Below are 18,905 nucleotides of genomic sequence, written 5' to 3'. Positions count from 1 at the left end.
ACTGATGCTTTTGAACTGTGGTGTTAGAGAAGACTCTTGAGAGTCCCTTGGACAGCCAGGAGGTCAAACCAGTCAACCCTAAAGGAAATCAGTCCTGAATATTCATTGGAAGGACTGATGCTGAAGCTAAAGCTCTAATACTTTGGCCACCTTATGCGAAGAACTGACTCATTGGAAAAGACCCTGATGCTGGGAAAGATTGAAGGCAGGAGGAGAAGGGGATGACAGAGGATGAGATAGTTGGATGGCATCACCAACTCTATGGACATGAGTTTGAGCAAGCTCAGGGAGTTGGTGATAGGGAAGCCTGGCATGCTGCAGTCCATGGGGTCGCAAAGAACTGAGCAACTAAACTGAACTGAAAATGTGAGGCACAGGCATGAGAAAGTTGAACTAACAGTGGAAAGTTTATATGAGTTTAATGGAGGAGGTGGTGGCTGGGCCCAGGACCTGTGTCCCCATGGAAGGCTTGGAAGCACTGAAGCTCTGGAGTGCTGGGAGGACACACAGAGGGTCCTAGCTGCCTTCCTTAGGCTGGATAATTTTTTTAATATGAAAAAATACACATTTTAGAACTAAGAATATATAAGTATTACTTATGAAAGTATTAGAAAAAACAGGTTTAAATTTGCAGATCAATTTAGGAACAAAAATTGTTCCACTGAATAACATTTCAATTACAGACTGAGTCTTATATTAAGTGCAGAACAGTTATATTAAATGCGCAACTGTAAAAAGATTAAGTAACATGAGTAATCCTTAAATTTTAGAACTAGGAAGGTCCTCAGAGCTGCCAAATGATCAATGTTGACAAATGATCATTCATTTAGTATTTGTTTTCATACCTGTTGTAAGCCAGGCATTATTAAACGTTGGGTATATAGTTATGGATGGAAACAGTGGTCCTCTGCCTTCATGGAGCTTACAATGTGGGGGGCAGTGCCTACAGCAATGAACACTTCAAAGAAAAAGTACAGAGCTGTGGAAGAGTGGAACTAGAGATTCCTAACTGAGAGTGGGAAGGGTCTGTAAGGAGTTGAAGAAAAGCCACTGCGTGAGTAGAAATTAATGAGGTAAAATGGAAACAAGAAACAGCTTGTGCAAAAAACCTGAGCAGGAGAGGTGGAGCCAGTCAGTGAAAGAAATAGAGTGTGGGGGGAGAGGGGGTCTGGGTGACTTCAGTTGAGGTAAGACTGGATGATGCAGGGCCTCATAAGCCATAACATTTTGGATTTTTACTCTCAGCCCAGCGGGAAACCACCAGAGGGTTTTAATGGGGGAAGTGACCTTGGCTGCTCTGTGAAGTGAGGTTGGAGTACGTTTCAAAGTGAAGAAGCCCCCTCAGGAGTCTGCTGCTAGTTGAGACCAGCTAAGGTGACAATCTGACCTGAGCATTGTGACTGAAAGTATGTGTTCTTGAGGATAATTTGTATTAACCGAAGTCTTAATTTGTGTACATTTGGAGCCAACAATTCCATTTCAGGGCATTTATTCTAAAGGAATAATCTGAGCTACTGGTATGTTTAAATATTTATATTTAATATTATTATAAATAATATAAATAATACAGGATAGGAATAAGAAATTGGTTTGAAAGATTATAGTATTTTCAAACAAGTGGAAAGGAAAGAGGAAAATCATACCCACTTGAAGGAAACCACATCATTGAGGAAGATTTGTTTAGTTAAGGAGAGTTCTCTGTGTGTTTGAGTGGGTACTAGGAAAAAGATACTGAAAATACAGAATTGAGAAGAGATACTCATGAAACAAACTTGAGGAGGAGAGATCTAGGACCAGGGGAAAGAGGGCACTTTCTGCGGTTGCAGGAGCTTCTGGCGAAAAAATCCACTGCAGTTCTACAATGTGACTTCTGTTTTGAGTACTAGCCTGGGAATCTTTAAGCCATACCTTGCAACATTGTTACTGGGTGGAAAGTGCTTTTCATACCAGAGAGTTGTAAGTGAATTTTTAGTGTGCTATCAGCCCTTGAATTTGATTGCCTGTAAATTAGAGTTTCCCTGGGTAAGGATCAACTGAGCAGGGTGAATTTTTGAGAAAACATTTTCTCTCTCCCTTTTCCCCTCTCCCCACTTCTGTCCCTATCCCCTTCTTTTTCCCTTCCTTTTCCTCCCTCCCTTCCTTCCCCTTACATCCCTCCCTCTTCCTCTGACTCACCTCTAACATTTAGGATATATTCAGAGCAGGGAAAGCAGTCACATACTTAAAGGAAATCAGTGCCCTCCCTCCCATATTGCCTCTCTTTGTGGCAGTTTTTATACCTGAGTAATGGAGATATTTTACTATGTGGTGTGTCTTAATGCCCCTCTGCAAGTTTCAAATGTTATGTATTCTTTGCATTAGTAAAAATATCTAGGCCAGTTTCAGGCACAGAGGTATTTAACACCCTGGTTTCCACTCCCTCCATAGTATTGATGCTTAAGTAAACCAGTTGACTGTTATTTCCTTTCTGGTGCCTGTTTTCAGTAGGTTTGGGGGGTTGGGTGGGGCTGTTACTGCTATTGTTGGGTTTTTTGTTGTTGTTTGCTGCTGCTTTGCAAACACTGCTGCTTTATACTAATGATTAGCTGGAATATTCCTAGAAGAGTTTGAATTTGACTTTTTGGTAAGCTTGCAGTTATCATCTCTGGTATTTCCTTTTCCTATCAGTGTAATTAAAAAAAACAAAAACAAAAACAAAAAACTGTTCTGTAGCTTTACAGAATTTCCAAAATAGTTACTGAAATTAACTGAGTATTTTTTAAATTGTTGCTTCTCCCAGGATGCAGTTGCTCTAACTCTTTCCTTATAAAACCAGGTTTTAAAATCCATGCCTATATATATTGTGTGTTTCATAGATCTGTTTGTAGATATGAGTGTATTTTGAAGCTAGTGGGTGTTTTACCTATTCGGTTTTGTAAAGTTAATTCTCAAAAGTTACCAGCTTCCTGGATATTTTATTATCACTCTACAATACATTATCGTGTAAAGGTCAAAATGTTTCTACCAGGTAATTTTTTACTATTTATATATGGAATACCCCAAGTACAATATCATTTTCTGAGAAAACAAGTTTGATTATTGAGACTTTGAAAAAAAATACTGTGGATTAGAAGATGTGGTTAGGTTTCACCTAGATTGTTAAATGTTAAACTTATTTCTGCAAATGAGCATATTTTCCAGATTTTACCTATATTGACTTGTTATTGGAATTCCTGGGATAAATAGTAATAATTAGCTCTTCTAAATATTTGTCATATACTTGAGTATGTTAAAATGGTGTAATTAGAAACAGTGCAGTTTTCATGAATGTATTTGTTAATGCAGTGCTTAATGTCTTGAGATGCTTTTTATTAACTACCTAGAAACAAAGGAAGGTCTGCACTAGTATTACTAGTAAGCCTGCACCTTCTAAATAGAACCTTACTTTTTAAAGACATTATTACACTAGTGTTATCAGGCAGCATTTAACACTCTCCATGTTACAGTGTAAATTCAACAACATAGTATGATTCATAATGATATTTTCATATCTTGCCTAAGTCATTCGGGGATTTTAGCAGTTATCTTTTTAGTTGCAAGTCCATTGAAAGTATGAAGTAAAACCATATTGTTCTTGAAAATTATTTTCCACATATAAATCTCATTCTCCTTATTTTTCCTTCTGTTTTTAGTCGTGAGATGGAGAATAAAGAAACGCTCAAGGGACTGCACAAGATGGACGATCGCCCAGAAGAACGAATGATCAGGGAGAAACTGAAGGCCACCTGTATGCCAGCCTGGAAGCACGAATGGCTGGAACGGAGAAACAGGAGAGGCCCCGTGGTGAGTACCTGCTGGAAGGAAGAAAGCATAGGAGGAAGTGGGAAATTAAGCATAAATAGATCCTCTCGTAAGCTTTTCTTTTCCCCCTTCATTTTAAATGCCGGGCAGTTTTATTTGCTTTGGCATTTTCTAGACACTTGAACAAAATGTAGCTAACACTGTGCTCATCAAGCAACTTAAACTGTTCTAAGGAGTAATCCCTCTGGTTGAGTGGGAGAGGTAATGCTTAAAGCAACACTGCCCTCTAATGTCTGTGTCTCGAAAATCCTTTAATTAGCGATTTATACTGTACTTAGAAAAGCGATTTTTCCAGTTTTATTTTGATGTTTTATCTCTAAGGTAGGATCTAAGGGTCTTAATTCTAAATCTCTAAAAATTCATGTATGACAACGTTTTAAAATGCATTATGTCAATATCAACATTCAATTGATGAAGCGTGAATGACTGAAATCTGTGTGGTTAAAAATAGCCTTACACTTACAGCTTTAACTAATAAAGAAAAGTTGATATATTTTCTGTTGTATTTGTATAATATTGCATAATTTTAAAAACTGAGTTCTTGTCTTGATCTTATGTTCATGTTTACTTCTTGTTTTATTTTTTAAGTAATAAAATACTGGCATTTTAATTTAGGTGGTAAAGCCAATCCCTATTAAAGGAGATGGATCTGAAGTTAATAACTTGGCAGCCGAGTCTCAAGGAGAGGGCCCAACGAGCGCTGCTTCCTCAGCTCCCAAAGGCCGGCGCAGCCCTTCCCCTGGCAGCTCCCCCTCAGGTCGCACAGTGAAATCTGAATCTCCAGGAGTAAGGAGAAAAAGAGTTTCTCCGGTGCCCGTAAGTAAATGTGCTAAGTTTTCTACAGTTTTAAAGCTTACTTAGGACACAGGAAAGATTGGCTAACCATTTGTTAGAGCAACGTTCCCAAAGTGTGCCCGCAGACCCTGGGCTCAGGGTGCCTGCCCTCAGATGCTTCCTGTGGATCCATTAGGGCAAAACTGATTTTGTAGGAACCCTGAGAGGTTATCTGCCTCTTGCACTGCATTGACGTTTACAGTGGTGAGTAAAGTGCTGGTGCATGTGCCTGAATTAAAGGTATGACAGTGGAAGCTGTATTCCTCACTTGGGTATTTGACAGACATTTTCCTTACAAAGAATTAAGTAAGACTCACTTCAAGGAAAACAGCTGATCTGTTTCTTCACTAGTGGTAAAATTTGAGATTTCAAGCAAAAATTAAGAGTTTTGGAAAACTCATATCCACCGCTGTCAGTTTGATAGCTTCTCAGTACTTAGACTTTTAATGAGCCAATAGTATTATCACTTGTGGGTTTTTTTGTGTGTATTGTGCCATGAAATACATGAACTTTTAGAAGATCTGCCATTCCTTTGATGTAGTATCAAAGACGAATATTCGTTATTATTTGAAAAGGATTTCCCAAATACATGTCTACGTGAGGCCAGATTCTCTTCATGTATTCAACCAAAATACCGTATCACAGCAGACCGAACGCAGAAGCATGGATGAGAATCTCAGTATTGAGATTCAGTACTCTGATTCAGTCTCTGTATTGAGCCAGACATCAAAGAGACTTGTAAAAAGTTAGGTCCTGACCCTCCAAGACAGAGAGATTACCACTGGCAGGAATGCGAGTTAAAACTTTCTAACCTTGAAAAGCAAATGACTGATGGCAAAATAATTGTGGTATAGTGACCAGAAGGGGGAGATTTGGGTTTCCTCACGCCTGAGGTTGTTAAAGCACATAAATACTTCAGAAAGAAAATTTTAAGTAAATTTTACAGTAAAGCCCAAGATTCTCAACAGTATTTATCAGCTTTATGTGGACACATGTTTAAATTAGCTATTTTTTAAAAAACTTGACATGGGAACAATCATTTTAGCTCATAAATCTGAAATAGGCAGGGCTCAGCAGGAGTGGCTCATGTCTGCTTCCCGTGGCATCTGCAGACGCTAGAATATCCAGGGCTGCTTCTTCACTCCCCTGTCTGGTGCTTCAGCTGGAACAGCTGGGGGCTGTTGGCCTCTCTTTCTCAGAGCACAGAAATCAGGCTGTAGCAAGTGTTTCAAGCTAGGAAAGCAGGTGGAATAGATTCTCACAGCCCTCAGAAGGAACCAGCCCTGTCAGCACCTTGATCGTTGATTGTGGACTTCAAGCCTCTGGAACTATGAGACGATACATTTCTGTTAAGCCAAAAAACAAAGGTGATTCAAGAGAGCAAATCCCAGCATGGAAGCTCTTATCAAGCCACCGCTTGGAATATATTTACTGATGCCTTATTGCCCAAATCTAGTTACACGCCCAAATCCCAGAATCAGTGTGGTAGGGGACTACAGAAGCGTGTATAAGTATACTGGGAGGTGTGGTCCATGGGGTCATCAAAATGAAAGTCCACCACAAATAAAGAATTGTGTCTCCTGTCCCCCTACACCCTCTTTGGGATATATATTAGACAAGGTGACTTCCTCATTTTAACGGCTACCTAGCGTTTCATTATGTGGATAAAGATCATTCATGGCTTCTTTGAACTACATACTAACGGACATTTATGTTCCTTCTCAACTTTTCATTACTGAAAACAGTCTTGCAAAAATATTTTTTATGCATACATCAGTTTGCACATCTAGTGAGCATATCAGTAGTGTGAATACTTAGCAAGTCCAATGGTATATGCATGTGTACTTGTTTTGGGTTTTGTTTTACTTCTTAGTAATTGCCTATTTAAAAAACAATGGTTTTATTAAGATATAGTTCATATAGTGTACAGTTCACCCATTTAGTTGTACAGTTCATTGAGTTTTGGTATATTTACATAGTTGTAGCCATCACTACAATAAGTTTTAAAATATTTTCATCCCTCCAGCAGAAAACCCCAGACTAGCAGTCTCTCCCCAGCCTTAGGCAACCACTGATCTACTTCCTGACTATATACAGTTTGCCTGGACCTTTTACATAAATGTAATCATATAATATGTATAGTCTTCTGTGGCTGGGTTTTGCTCTCAGCATCATGCTTTCAGGGCTCATCCATGGTATAGCTTGTATCAGTATTCCATTCATTTTTAATTGTAGAATAGTATTCTCTTGTATGGATATACATATTTTGTTTATTTACTCATTAGTTGGTGGGCATTTGATTTCCACTTCTGGCTTCACAGTGCTGCTGGTAACAGTTCTGTACACATTTTCATGTGGACATAGCTTCATTTTTCTTGGGTATATACATAGGAGTGGGATTGCTTTACAAAGGTTTACAAAGTGAGATTGTTTCACAAAGCAGGTACACCACTTTACATTCCCACCAGCCCTGTTGGAGGCGTCCAACCGCTTCATTTTCTTACCAGCTTTTATTACCTTTTACCTGTTCAGTTTGGCATCAAAAAGAGCCAGACTTTGCGCTGGGCAGTGATGGAAAAACCAAGTTCTAGGGGAATCAGGGAGGTGGAGTGAGTGGCACACATCACCCTCACCACAGGAGCGTTTTTAGCAGTCTCCAGTGAGATGTCGTAACCTGGGAAGAGTCATTTACCCCTCCTTCTCCACAGAGAATTCCGTGGAACTGTTTGTAAATGACCAGTCACAGGAAGCACATTTAGTAATCCCTTAAGTGGAAGCCAGGAAATTGGATGCTTCATTTTCATCCCTAGAAACAGTCATTTTACCTGTTTAGGAAGCACATTTTCTATGCTTTTTATTTTGGTTTACATAAAACTTTTCAAAGATGTCAGATACTTATAATTTGTAAAATTACCATATGTTTGTCTCTCTTAGCCAAAGATTTATTATTTTAAGGATGACAGATTTTAAAAATTTACTCATAGCAATATATCAGACAAATGCATTTGCAAAACACATTTTGTCCCATCATATTATATAATAAGGCATTTTTTGGTGAATATAAAAAAGGTCTGGTGTGACCCTTTTTAGCTCATTTTTTTTCTTATGGAGGAGTAAATTTCTTAGGAGCAATTTACCTAATTTTTAAAATATTGTGAAGTTTCAGAGTGGGAGAATCACACCACCTCGAAGAGCCCCTTCACCAGATGGCTTCTCACCATACAGCCCCGAGGAAACAAACCGCCGTGTAAACAAAGTGATGCGGGCCAGGCTGTACTTACTACAGCAAATAGGGCCCAACTCCTTCCTGATTGGAGGAGACAGCCCAGACAACAAATACCGGGTGTTTATCGGGCCTCAGGTAGGAACTGTCACCATTTTACATTTTATTAGGATCTGGAACTAACTCAATATACTGTGACATTCTTAAATTAGTATGTAATTCTCTTCTGTAATCTAAAGAGAGTTAAGCTATTGGGGGAACTGTAAACACTTTATGTAATGTGTTTATAAAGGGCTTTACTATGATTTGATATACTTCGGAATACAAATTTGGTCTTTTTATGGCTTATTTAGGGCTGTGCCGGGTCTTTGTTGCTGCTTGGGCTTTTTCCTAGTTGCGGCGAGCAGGGGCTGCTCTCTTAATTGTGGCTCACGGGCTTCTCATTGTGGTTTCTCTTGTTGCAGAGCGTGGGCTCTAGGCTGTGCGGGCCTCAGGAGCTGTGGCCCCTGGGCCCGGCAGCTGTGGCTCCTTGGCCCATGGGCCCGGCAGCTGTGGCTCGTGGGCTCTAGAACACAGTCTCAGTAGTTGTGGTGCATAGGCTTAGTTGCTCTGAGGGATATGGGACCTTCCTGGACCAGAGATCGAACCCCTGTCTTCTGCATTGGTGGGTTGATTCTTTACCACTGAGCCATCAGACCAGCCAGCCTGGTCTTTTTAATAAACCAAAAATAAGAGATTAATTCATGGAGATAGCTATAGACTTTTCTTGCATATTCTTATATATCTTATTATATAAAGATAATGAGAAATTAATAGAAAGTTTAGTATAATAAACTTGGAAATATTTTTAAAGGGATCAACCTAGGAGTTCTAGTGGATCACGGATTTATTAAAGCAGAGGTTTTTTGTGTTTTTTTTTTAACTCTTTAGAACTGCAGCTGTGGGCGTGGAACATTTTGTATTCATCTGCTATTTGTTATGCTCCGGGTATTTCAGCTAGAACCTTCAGACCCAATGTTATGGAGAAAAACTTTAAAGAATTTTGAGGTAATTTTTTAAAATAAATGCTTTGGAGTAAAATTGTCAACTAATTTTTATGATACTCCTGAAATTTTTCCATAAGCTTTAAATTTAAGTAGACAGTGGTCATTTCAGAGATGTGAATATATTTAAGGATTACTTGATGTCTGTAAATAGTTCTCTTATAAGCTATTGACTAATTAGTTTTTTTCTTCTAGAGTGAAAAAAAGTAAACACTGACCTATAAAAATACTGTTCTTAGTAAACTATATGTATTCTTATTTTTGAAGCTCTTAAATTGTCTTTGTGAAAAACTTATGAAATAAAAGCCAAATAATTCAACCTATAGAACTCATTTTCTGTACATTATGGCACAAATGTCATGTTGCTGTCTTTTTCAATGTTAGGTTGAGAGTTTGTTCCAGAAATATCACAGTAGGCGTAGCTCAAGGATCAAAGCTCCGTCTCGTAACACCATCCAGAAATTTGTTTCACGCATGTCAAATTCTCATACACTGTCGTCATCTAGCACGTCTACATCCAGTTCAGAAAACAGGTCAGTACTTTCTAAGGAATTAACAGCATTAATCCAGTGTTACTCTTTAATTTTAGGGGTTATTTATTTATATTTATATATATATACATATACACACACACTTGTTAAGTTGCTCTAAAATGACTTAACTATTGAATCTTGGCTTTCAAGTTAAAAATCACGGGTAAAAAATATTAAAAGTCATTAAAGTATATTTGGATATTTTGTCCTGAAGCCTACAGTGTTGAAAATGGCACCTGAAATATCAGAATGTAGTAAATGTCCACTTCATAAGAAAAATTAAGGTATAAAGTAAGTGGCTACTGTTCATCAATTATCACTTTGTGCCAAGCACCTTTTATGTTGTTTGATTAGGCAGGTTTTTACCACTTTGGGAGATAATGAACTGGAGGCATTATGTAAAGAATATGTCTGTAATTCTTTTATAAATTATGTACAAGGCAAAGTGGTTATCCAAAACTACTTTCAAATATAGGATTTTTAAATTTCATGATATCACTGCTTCTCTCATAGACAGTCCTCAGGGAATCCTCATCACAGCCTGTTTTACATGTGAGAACATAAGTAGGCTCTTCTGAACAAAGAGACTAATCATTTGTAATTAAGAGATACAGTACCCATTAATCATAGTTATTAATTAAAATCTATGTTGCTTCTCAGACTTTTCCATTGCCTGATTGCTGATAAGACTAAACTCATAATCCTGAAAGATCTGAGTTGTAAACCAATATGACAGGTGTGGAAAAAATTAAGAGTATTATCATAAAAAGTCATGCCAGTTTTCTTTCTTTTCCAAGATTTCTTTATTGGTTTTAATGAAAAAAATGATGTTCTTAAAAATTACTCCAGAAAAGAGTACTCCTTTTTTTAGAAGGGCACCTCCTGTGTATTCTCAGGAACTTCAGTCTGAGAAGCAGTGGTCTAAGTGATTAAGTGTCATTTTCATTCCATCAAGTATTGTTGAGGAATAGAAAGTGATGATATCAGGCAAGAGCATGATGAAGTAAAGAACTGAGAGAGAAGTGTTTTTTTATCTATGGAAAAAGTAAATGTTTGAATTTTCTTATTTTTTATTAAATGGATTGATTTTAGAATGAGAGTTTTATGAGTTTTTTGGGACATTAGAGATTTCCAAGTTGACATGGTTCAGTGATAAGTAAAACCAGAACAGGTCATTTGAACAGACGCAGAACCGAACCCTCCTGACTTGTGGTTCAGGGCTCTCTCTCTTAGCCTTCGTTTCTTCTAAATAAATGGAAAAAATTAGCTTTATTTCTCAAGGTTCCTTACCCAAACTTATTCTAGAGCCTTTTTTCTTTTGATTGATATTTTTGTAGCTTTTTATTTTGGAAAAGAAATAAATGCTTAAAACCAGGTAGCCAATAGACAGTGTCTCTCTCTTTCTCTAAGATGAAAAAGGCACCCTCTAAATATGGGCTGGCCATAATTTGTGTGTTTTTTTTAAATTTATTTATTTGGATTTATTGTATCCAAAGGGGGAAACTGAAGAAGTTGTAATCTTAACTAAGTATACTGTGTAGGTAAAAAGATTAATGTTTCATATAATCACAAAATTTTCTGTCTAAAGTAAATATTTTAAGACTAAAATCAAAAAGAAAATTTATCTGGAGATCTTATCACATTTTATATTAATTTAAAAGTAGTATATAAGAAACAAGGAAAAACAGAATTGGGACAGATTGAGTATATAAAAATATAATTAACAAAACAGTACCACCAAAACAATAGAAACCTGTGATCCAGTACAGAAGTGGGCAAAGAGCATGAGAATAATTTGCACAGAAGAAGAATTTCAAGGGGCTAACAAACATATGAAAACTGTTCAGGCAACCAAAAAACTTAAGAACATGCTTATTTAAAAATATATATTTTATATATATATGAGATTAATTTACAGAATTAATAGATTGTAATGAGACAGTTCTTATAAGATATGCTTTACTGTATATAAAGTGGTATAGCCTTTCTGGAAAAAAGTAATGTGACTTTTGAAAACATTTATAGTCATTCATCCAGTATATGTATTACTTTTTTTTTTTTTTTAAGAAAAAATACTTAATCTGAAAAATGCCCAAGACTTACATATATGGCTGTTTTTCACAGTACTATAGTGAAGAATTTGGAACAACTTAAATATCCAGCAACTGAATGGTTAAGATATACCCATGTTATGAATATCTCATGCAGCCATTAAAATTATGCTTTTGAAGACTATTGAATGGAATGAAAAAAAATCCAGATTATACTGTCTATCTATACTATCTAGATATACTATCTGTCATGCATGAACCCATTTTTTATATAAAAAAGTATTACAGGTGCTTAAATAAATGAGGGAAAATTTTCATGGTTATTAACTGGTAGTATTATTACAGGTAACATTTTTATACTTTAAATGCTTAGGGCTTTGAGGGTTACTGGGCCTCTGTCACAGCTATTCGGCTCTGCCCTATAGCTGAAGTAGCCACACACAACATGGGGTATGGCTGCGTTACCCTCAATACTTCTCATCTTATTATTTTTAAATAAATATAAAGTCATGACATAATTTGATCTGCAACTTGCTTTTTAAGTTTAAAAAAATGTTTTCACTTTATATATCAAGAACATTATCCTCAGTATAAAAATATATATTACTTTCTTATTATGGCCATGTAAGATTATACGTATATAACACAATGTATATTGCTATTGCCATAATTAATGGACATTTGTGTTCAGATGCTCAGTCATTTCTGACTCTTTGTGGCCCCATGGACTGTAGCCCACCAGGCTCCTGTTCATGGGATTTCCCAGGCAAGAATACTGGAGTGGGTTGCCATGTCCTACGTCAGGGGATCTTCCCAACCCAGGGATTGAACCTGTGTCTCTTGTGTCCCCTGCATTGGCAGGTAGATTCTTTACAACACCTCCTTTTTTTTTTTTTTTTGCCTATATGCAATGGATTTTCCTATTTACTTGGAATATTTCTGAAGGAAAGCATTCAAAAAACAGGTTCTTTTAGGTCATGAATATGTACATTTAGTATCTTAAGAAATACTAGCAAATTCTTTTCTAAAAATTTAAGTTTTTTCCCTCCCACCAGTAGTGTATATGAGAGCCTGTTTTCCTATGCTATTATCAACCTGTTTAATTTTTGTCAGTCACATTATCCCACCCCTGCCAAAGACAAAGTAAGAGTTTTATTAATATAACATGTATTTTGTACTTCTTTTTATGTTTATTTGCTATTGGTCTTTCTTAAATCAGCTGCCTTTTTATCTTCTTTGCTTGTTTTACTGTTGAGTTGCTAGTATTTTTCTTACTGATATCATACTTACTTTGTACATAGTGGGAATGGTATATACAGTATAATTATATTTATCATATAATTCAGGTACACATAATAAAGTTACAGTTTTGTCTTGAAACTGTACATGAAACCATTTACATGAAACTGTAAATGAAACCATTCTGTACAGGTTAGAATTCTGTCATGTCATCTGTTATTTTTTTCATCATATAGTACATTATAAATATTTTTCTTTGTCATCATGTATGGATCTCTGATCCTTTTCAAAGGCTTCATAATGCCTGGGTGTACTTTTTTTTTTTTTTAACCTCCTTTTGATGTTACTTTGGTTGACTTTTTTTTTCATTATGCTAAGTAGTACTATAACATTCTCACACATATATCTTTTTATTTGTGTCTTTATTTCCTTATGATATATTCCTGGAAGTCTAGTTGAAAGATTGTGTACGTTAAGAATAGTTGTTTCTAGCTCTTTCCATCACCTTTTCATGCTGCCATAATGGTGTGTATGAATGTCCTGGCTGATACTCTGAAGAGTATCAACAGTGCCGAAAAGAGAGGCAAATGCCAGGTCCTTATTAGGCCGCGCTCATCATCCAAGTCCTCATCAGGTTTCTAACAGTGATGAAGCACGGTTACATTGGCGAATTTGAAATCATCGATGATCACAGGGCTGGGAAAATTGTCGTGAACCTCACAGGCAGGCTAAACAAGGGCGGGGTATCAGCCCCAGATTTGATGTGCACCTCAGAGATCTAGAAAAATGGCAGAATAACCTGCTTCTGTCCCACCAGCTTGGTTTCACTGTACCAACAACCCCACCTGGCATCATGGACCATGAAGAAGCAAGACAAAAACACACAGGAGGGAAAATACTTGCATTCTTTTCCTAGGGATGTAATACATACAAATAAAATGTCTCAGAGGACCAAAAAACAGTTGTTTCTAGATTTTTTTCTAGGAAAGTTGGACCAGATTATATACTGACCGAAAGTGTCTGAGATAGGCCTTCATACTTAAGGATGTGGAATAGATGAGTTCTGTAGTCCTTCCAATACTTGAAATCTTGACAGTGTTGGCATGTAGTATGTTTATACACAGATCTTATGGTAGTTCATTTATTCAAAAGGTGCAATAACAAAATTTGGGTGATACATATATCTCTTGAGATTTAGTTCATTTATTGAATTATAGTCATAGCAAGGAAAGGTTAAACCACATTCAAAATTGCTGTATAATAACAGTAGAAATACTTCTCAAATAGTTTATGTACACGACACTCCTAAACAAGAATTCCTAATTTTTTCGTAGTCTGAAGAAGCCAAAATTGTCTGTAGCATATGGCTTTAATTCTGTTAACATTCTTTTGTAGCTAATGCCTTCGTGTCCGCTTCCTTGTAGTATAAAAGATGAAGAGGAACAGATGTGTCCTATCTGCCTGTTGGGCATGCTTGATGAAGAAAGTCTTACGGTGTGTGAAGACGGCTGCAGGAACAAGCTGCACCACCACTGCATGTCAATCTGTACGTGGCGCTTTTTCTCCCCGTGCCTAGACAGCATGGTCACTCTGCGAGCTAACTGACCTAGGATGTTAACATGGCCTTTGGCGACATTGGTGAGAGGCGAAAAGAAGTATATACCTAGGCCCTATGTGAACTTCTCAACAAATAAGAGTTTAGATCTGTTAGGAGATGAGCTGTTTGAGCCAAGAAATGTTATAAAGTGAGACCCCTGGTAATGAAAGGCGTGCACAGAATTAGAAACAATTCTGATCTGGTGGGTGCACCTGGAGGGAAGGGGATGGAAGAATGCCTGGGCAGGGCATGCCAGAGAGGGTAACACCAAAAGCAAACTTTGCATGACGTGACCAGATTATCAAGTGGGCAGAATATTTTGGAAAACAGTAAATAAGATACTTGTTACATAACTAATAAAGCATCAGAATAATCTAGCCTACTGTGTTTTCCTTTTAGGTAAACGTCCTTTTAGGTAAACGTTATATAAGTTTTGAGGCTCCTTCCGTATATAAACCCTATACCAGCCATTATGAATAATTATTACATAAATAGTAAATGTTAAACATTTATGTTTTTGTAAGATTTTTTCCCATAATTTTTCAGGGGCAGAAGAATGTAGAAGAAATAGAGAACCTTTAATATGTCCCCTTTGTAGGTCTAAGTGGAGATCCCACGATTTCTACAGGTAATAATTATGTGTTAATGATTTGGATATGTTTAATGAAGAATAAAAATGCTCTCACAGTGTCCTTTAAATCCATTAATTCTTCTTAGCAACCTCTGTTCACTTTTCATTCAGCCACGAGTTGTCCAGCCCTGTGGATTCCCCTTCTCCCCTGCGAGCTACACAGCAGCAGACCACCCAGCAGCATCCCTTGGCTGGATCCCAGCGGAGGAATCAGGAGAGCAATCTTAACCTTACTCATTATGGGACTCAGCAGATCCCTCCTTCTTACAAAGATTTAGCTGAGCCTTGGATTCAGGCAAGTAGTTGTTGTTCTTCATTCCTCAGAGAACCATTTAAGGCTAGTTAATGTAGTTGTCTCCCAGTTTATAATTTAAGAAAGTACTTTTGCTTCCCTCCATCATGACTTGTATTCCACTGAAAATTATAATTTGACCTTTGGTGTTAATATTATGCTGGGGCTTCCCAGGTGGCTCATTGGTAAGGAATTCGCCTGCCAGTGTGGGAGACGCGGCTTCAGTCGGTGGGTGGGGACAATCCGCTGGAGAAGGAAGTGGCAACCCACTCCAGTATTCTCTCTTGCCTGGGGAAATCCCATGGACAGAGGAGCCTGACGGGCTACAGTCCATGGGGTCACAAAGAGATGGACACGACTGAGCAACTAAGCATGCAGGCACACATGCACATTAATACTGTGCCACTTATAATGGAGCTGACACTTCAAAAATTCTTTGCAGTCTCACCTTCCACCTCTAGACTAAGAGACATAAAAGTGAATATCCTTATTCAAGGATAGAACCATTTAATACTAGCTTGTTCCAGTGTTTAATCCCACTCCTGCCAAGAATTTGTTATTTTTCTTACTTGTTGCCACTTAAACTCAGTTTCTCCAGTTGGTCTTCTCATGGCATATGTCAGGTACTTAATACTTGCTGAATGGATGAATAAGAAAAAATATGTGGCATTTACCTTATATATTAGTCAGTTTTATTTGTAAGAGTAGTTCCCATTCCTTTACCTTCTCTTCTACTTAAATGCTTTCTCATCCTTAGTAAATCAGAATTTCAGTTGGTTGGTTGGATTCTAATGGTTTTATTTGTTGTTATCTGCTTATTCTATTATTTTTTAAAATGTATAATCCAAAACCGGAAATATCTCCAGTAGATTATAGTGAAATGTTTTTGATAATCTGGTAAATTCTGTTAAATTTGTAAGCAGACATAGGTTAACTCGTTACGCTTATATATACATCAGTAGAATTTCTCTCCTTTTTCTTTTTGTGACCATTATAGTCCTGAAGCTTTTAGAATTCTCTTTTCTTAGCATGTTAACAACCCAATAGGATTCTAATAAAATTTACAAACTTAATAAATATTTTATCCAATTCATTAATGGTATTTAACATAGCCCCTCACCTGCCCATTCATGATTCCTCAAGAAAACTCTCAAGTTGATACTGAGCCTTGGATGCCATTTTTTCAAGGCAGTGGTCTAGTTTGTTTTGCTTACGCTGTAGGTTGGACTCAGCTATATATTCTTGTTTTTTTTATGAGGAATATCATGTAAGACATAAGGCTAGTGGTATGCTATTTAACAGTGCTGTGCTTAGTCACTCAGTTCTGTCCAACTGTTTGCAACCCCAGGGACTGCAGTCCGCCAAGCTCCTCCATTCATGGGGATTCTCCAGGCAAGAATACTGGAGTGGGTTGCCATGCCCTCCTCCAGGGAGTCTTCCCAACCCAGGGATCGAACCCAGGTCTCCCACATTGCAGGCAGATTCTTTACCATCTGAGACACCAGAGAAGCCCCATTTAACAGTGCTAGGCACACAGTCAATTCACTAGATTCTAATTGATTTAGTCTCCTTTACTATCACTCTACAACAGAACACACAAAAACTGTCATTATTTGTTTCCCCCAAATCATGTTTATTCAATCTCTAATAGTTAGAAATCTTTCATATGATGTTATCTTAGACATTAAGTTTACTTTTAGCTAACTGGTCCATAATGTCAAGACCATGCACCCTTTCTTTTGGGACTCTCTGGCTTTGCAGAAGTGGTAATGATTACTATAATGACATACACTTTAATTATTATACGTAATTTTCATTATCCTTTGCTGATTTGAACACAGTTGTTTTTTAGTCTTTTGGGTTTTTCCACTCTATTCATTGTATTTTTTTCTAATTAACCAAGTAAGAGAAATTCTGTTACTTCTTGGACACCTTGCTCCAGTACCTTTCTTGATTTGGTCTTTTAAAATCTTGCTTCAGTTTTTTCCTCTGCAAACTATGTTAACACAAATACAAATTTGGGGTTCTTCACAGATATGTTTAGTTTGTGTTAAATACTGGAACATAGAAATACATATATATCTGTCTGATTACTTAATGGTGTTCACTCTTAGTTTTACTTTAGCTAATAAATATGTTAAGGACTTTTGATAATTACTAGTTAAATTTGAGTATGTCCTTATGGACACATTTGAAAATTTTATAGTATGGTGAAGATTTAAGAAATGTCTGATTTTCCTTTAGTAATCAAAAGTCATACTTAATTCAAAACACTTTAGTTTTTCTTCACATTGAATTCATTTTGTCTGTTTGACTATAGGTATTTGGAATGGAACTCGTTGGCTGCTTATTTTCTAGAAACTGGAATGTAAGAGAGATGGCTCTCAGGCGTCTTTCCCACGACGTTAGTGGGGCTCTGCTATTGGCAAATGGGGAAAGCACTGGAAATTCTGGGAGCAGTAGCGGAAGCAGTCCAAGTGCTGGAGCCACGAGTGGGTCTTCCCAGACCAGTATCTCAGGAGACGTGGTGGAGGCATGCTGCAACGTTTTGTCAATGGTCTGTGCTGACCCTGTCTACAAAGTGTACGTTGCTGCTTTAGTAAGTAGCTTTATTCTCTAACTGTACCTTTTATGGGTTTGCGTTGGGTTGTTGGTTTGTTTTCTTTCTTTCTTTTTTTTTTTCTTCTTGACAGCTTGCAGATATCATTTTTAAGATTCGGTAGAACTACATAATTTGATTTTGGAAAATCCAAATTTTGTTTTTATTTTATAATCCCAGGAAATTGCAATGTTCCATTTAGCATCTTCACTTGGATTCTACTTATTTTAATCTGGTCAAGTTTTCTTACATGCTGTTGTAAAGTAGCAATAGCTAGCTGTTCACATCTTTATTTGCCTTACCTTATACATGACCAGATTAAAAATATTTTATGGGATAGCAAAGTAACTAAAGTTACCTTTGTTTTTTTTTTAAAAATTTAGTATTAGTAGACATTAAGAGCTGATTTTTAATAAACATTGTATGGAAATTCAGAAACCTTTTCATAAAAGAGGATTCTGTGACATAAATTACTGAGTTGTTTTTCTAGTTTAATCTGTTAGAAGCTGTGTTTCATGGTGAGATAGAATGACAGGGAGGCTGTTCTGTAATTTTGTAGGCTAAAATTATGAGTATGTACACCTTTAGAACAAAGTTTCTCAACCTCCACACTTAGTGACATTGAGACAGGCATCTTACGCATCATAGGATGTTTAGCAACATTCCTGGTCTTTACCCACTGCACAGCAGTGGCAACCCTCTCCTCTCCTTAGTCATAACAAGTAGTGTCTCCAAGCATTGCTGAATGTCTCCTGAGGGTTGAAAGTGCCTCCAGTTCAGAACCACTGCTTTAGAATAATTCTTACCTGATCTTTTGAAAACTCATTCATCTCTCTGCTTCCACTCTTCCATGCCTGCTAAGTCACTTCAGTCTTGTCTGATTCTTTGCGACTGAATGGGCTATAGCCCTCTAGGCTCCTCTGTCCATGGGATTCTCCATGCAAGAACACTGGAGTGGGTTGCCATGCCTTCCTCCAGGGGATCTTCCCGACCCAGGGATGGAACCAGAGTCTCTTCTGTCTC

General features: G+C 37.2%; 1 protein-coding gene and 1 pseudogene across 2 annotated transcripts in view; both read left to right on the top strand.

The window, feature by feature from the left end:
• MAP3K1 (mitogen-activated protein kinase kinase kinase 1) overlaps positions 1-18,905 on the top strand; it is a 74,487-nt gene that overhangs the window by 41,045 nt on the left and 14,537 nt on the right. For both annotated transcript variants that reach the window (XM_018065623.1, XM_005694690.3), the window contains exons 2-10: positions 3,672-3,822; positions 4,456-4,656; positions 7,835-8,035; positions 8,828-8,944; positions 9,325-9,473; positions 14,188-14,309; positions 14,907-14,988; positions 15,103-15,286; positions 17,604-17,882. In XM_018065623.1, coding sequence (XP_017921112.1) covers positions 3,672-3,822; positions 4,456-4,656; positions 7,835-8,035; positions 8,828-8,944; positions 9,325-9,473; positions 14,188-14,309; positions 14,907-14,988; positions 15,103-15,286; positions 17,604-17,882 — 1,486 coding nt within the window. The remainder of the gene's footprint in view (positions 1-3,671; positions 3,823-4,455; positions 4,657-7,834; positions 8,036-8,827; positions 8,945-9,324; positions 9,474-14,187; positions 14,310-14,906; positions 14,989-15,102; positions 15,287-17,603; positions 17,883-18,905) is intronic.
• LOC102182542 lies at positions 13,217-13,846 on the top strand (annotated as a pseudogene).

The sequence above is a fragment of the Capra hircus genome, chromosome 20 (assembly GCF_001704415.2).
Source record: "Capra hircus breed San Clemente chromosome 20, ASM170441v1, whole genome shotgun sequence".
Classification (NCBI taxonomy): Eukaryota; Metazoa; Chordata; class Mammalia; order Artiodactyla; family Bovidae; genus Capra; species Capra hircus.
The sequence above is the reverse complement of the archived record's forward strand: the minus strand, read 5'-3'. Positions and strand labels throughout refer to the sequence as shown.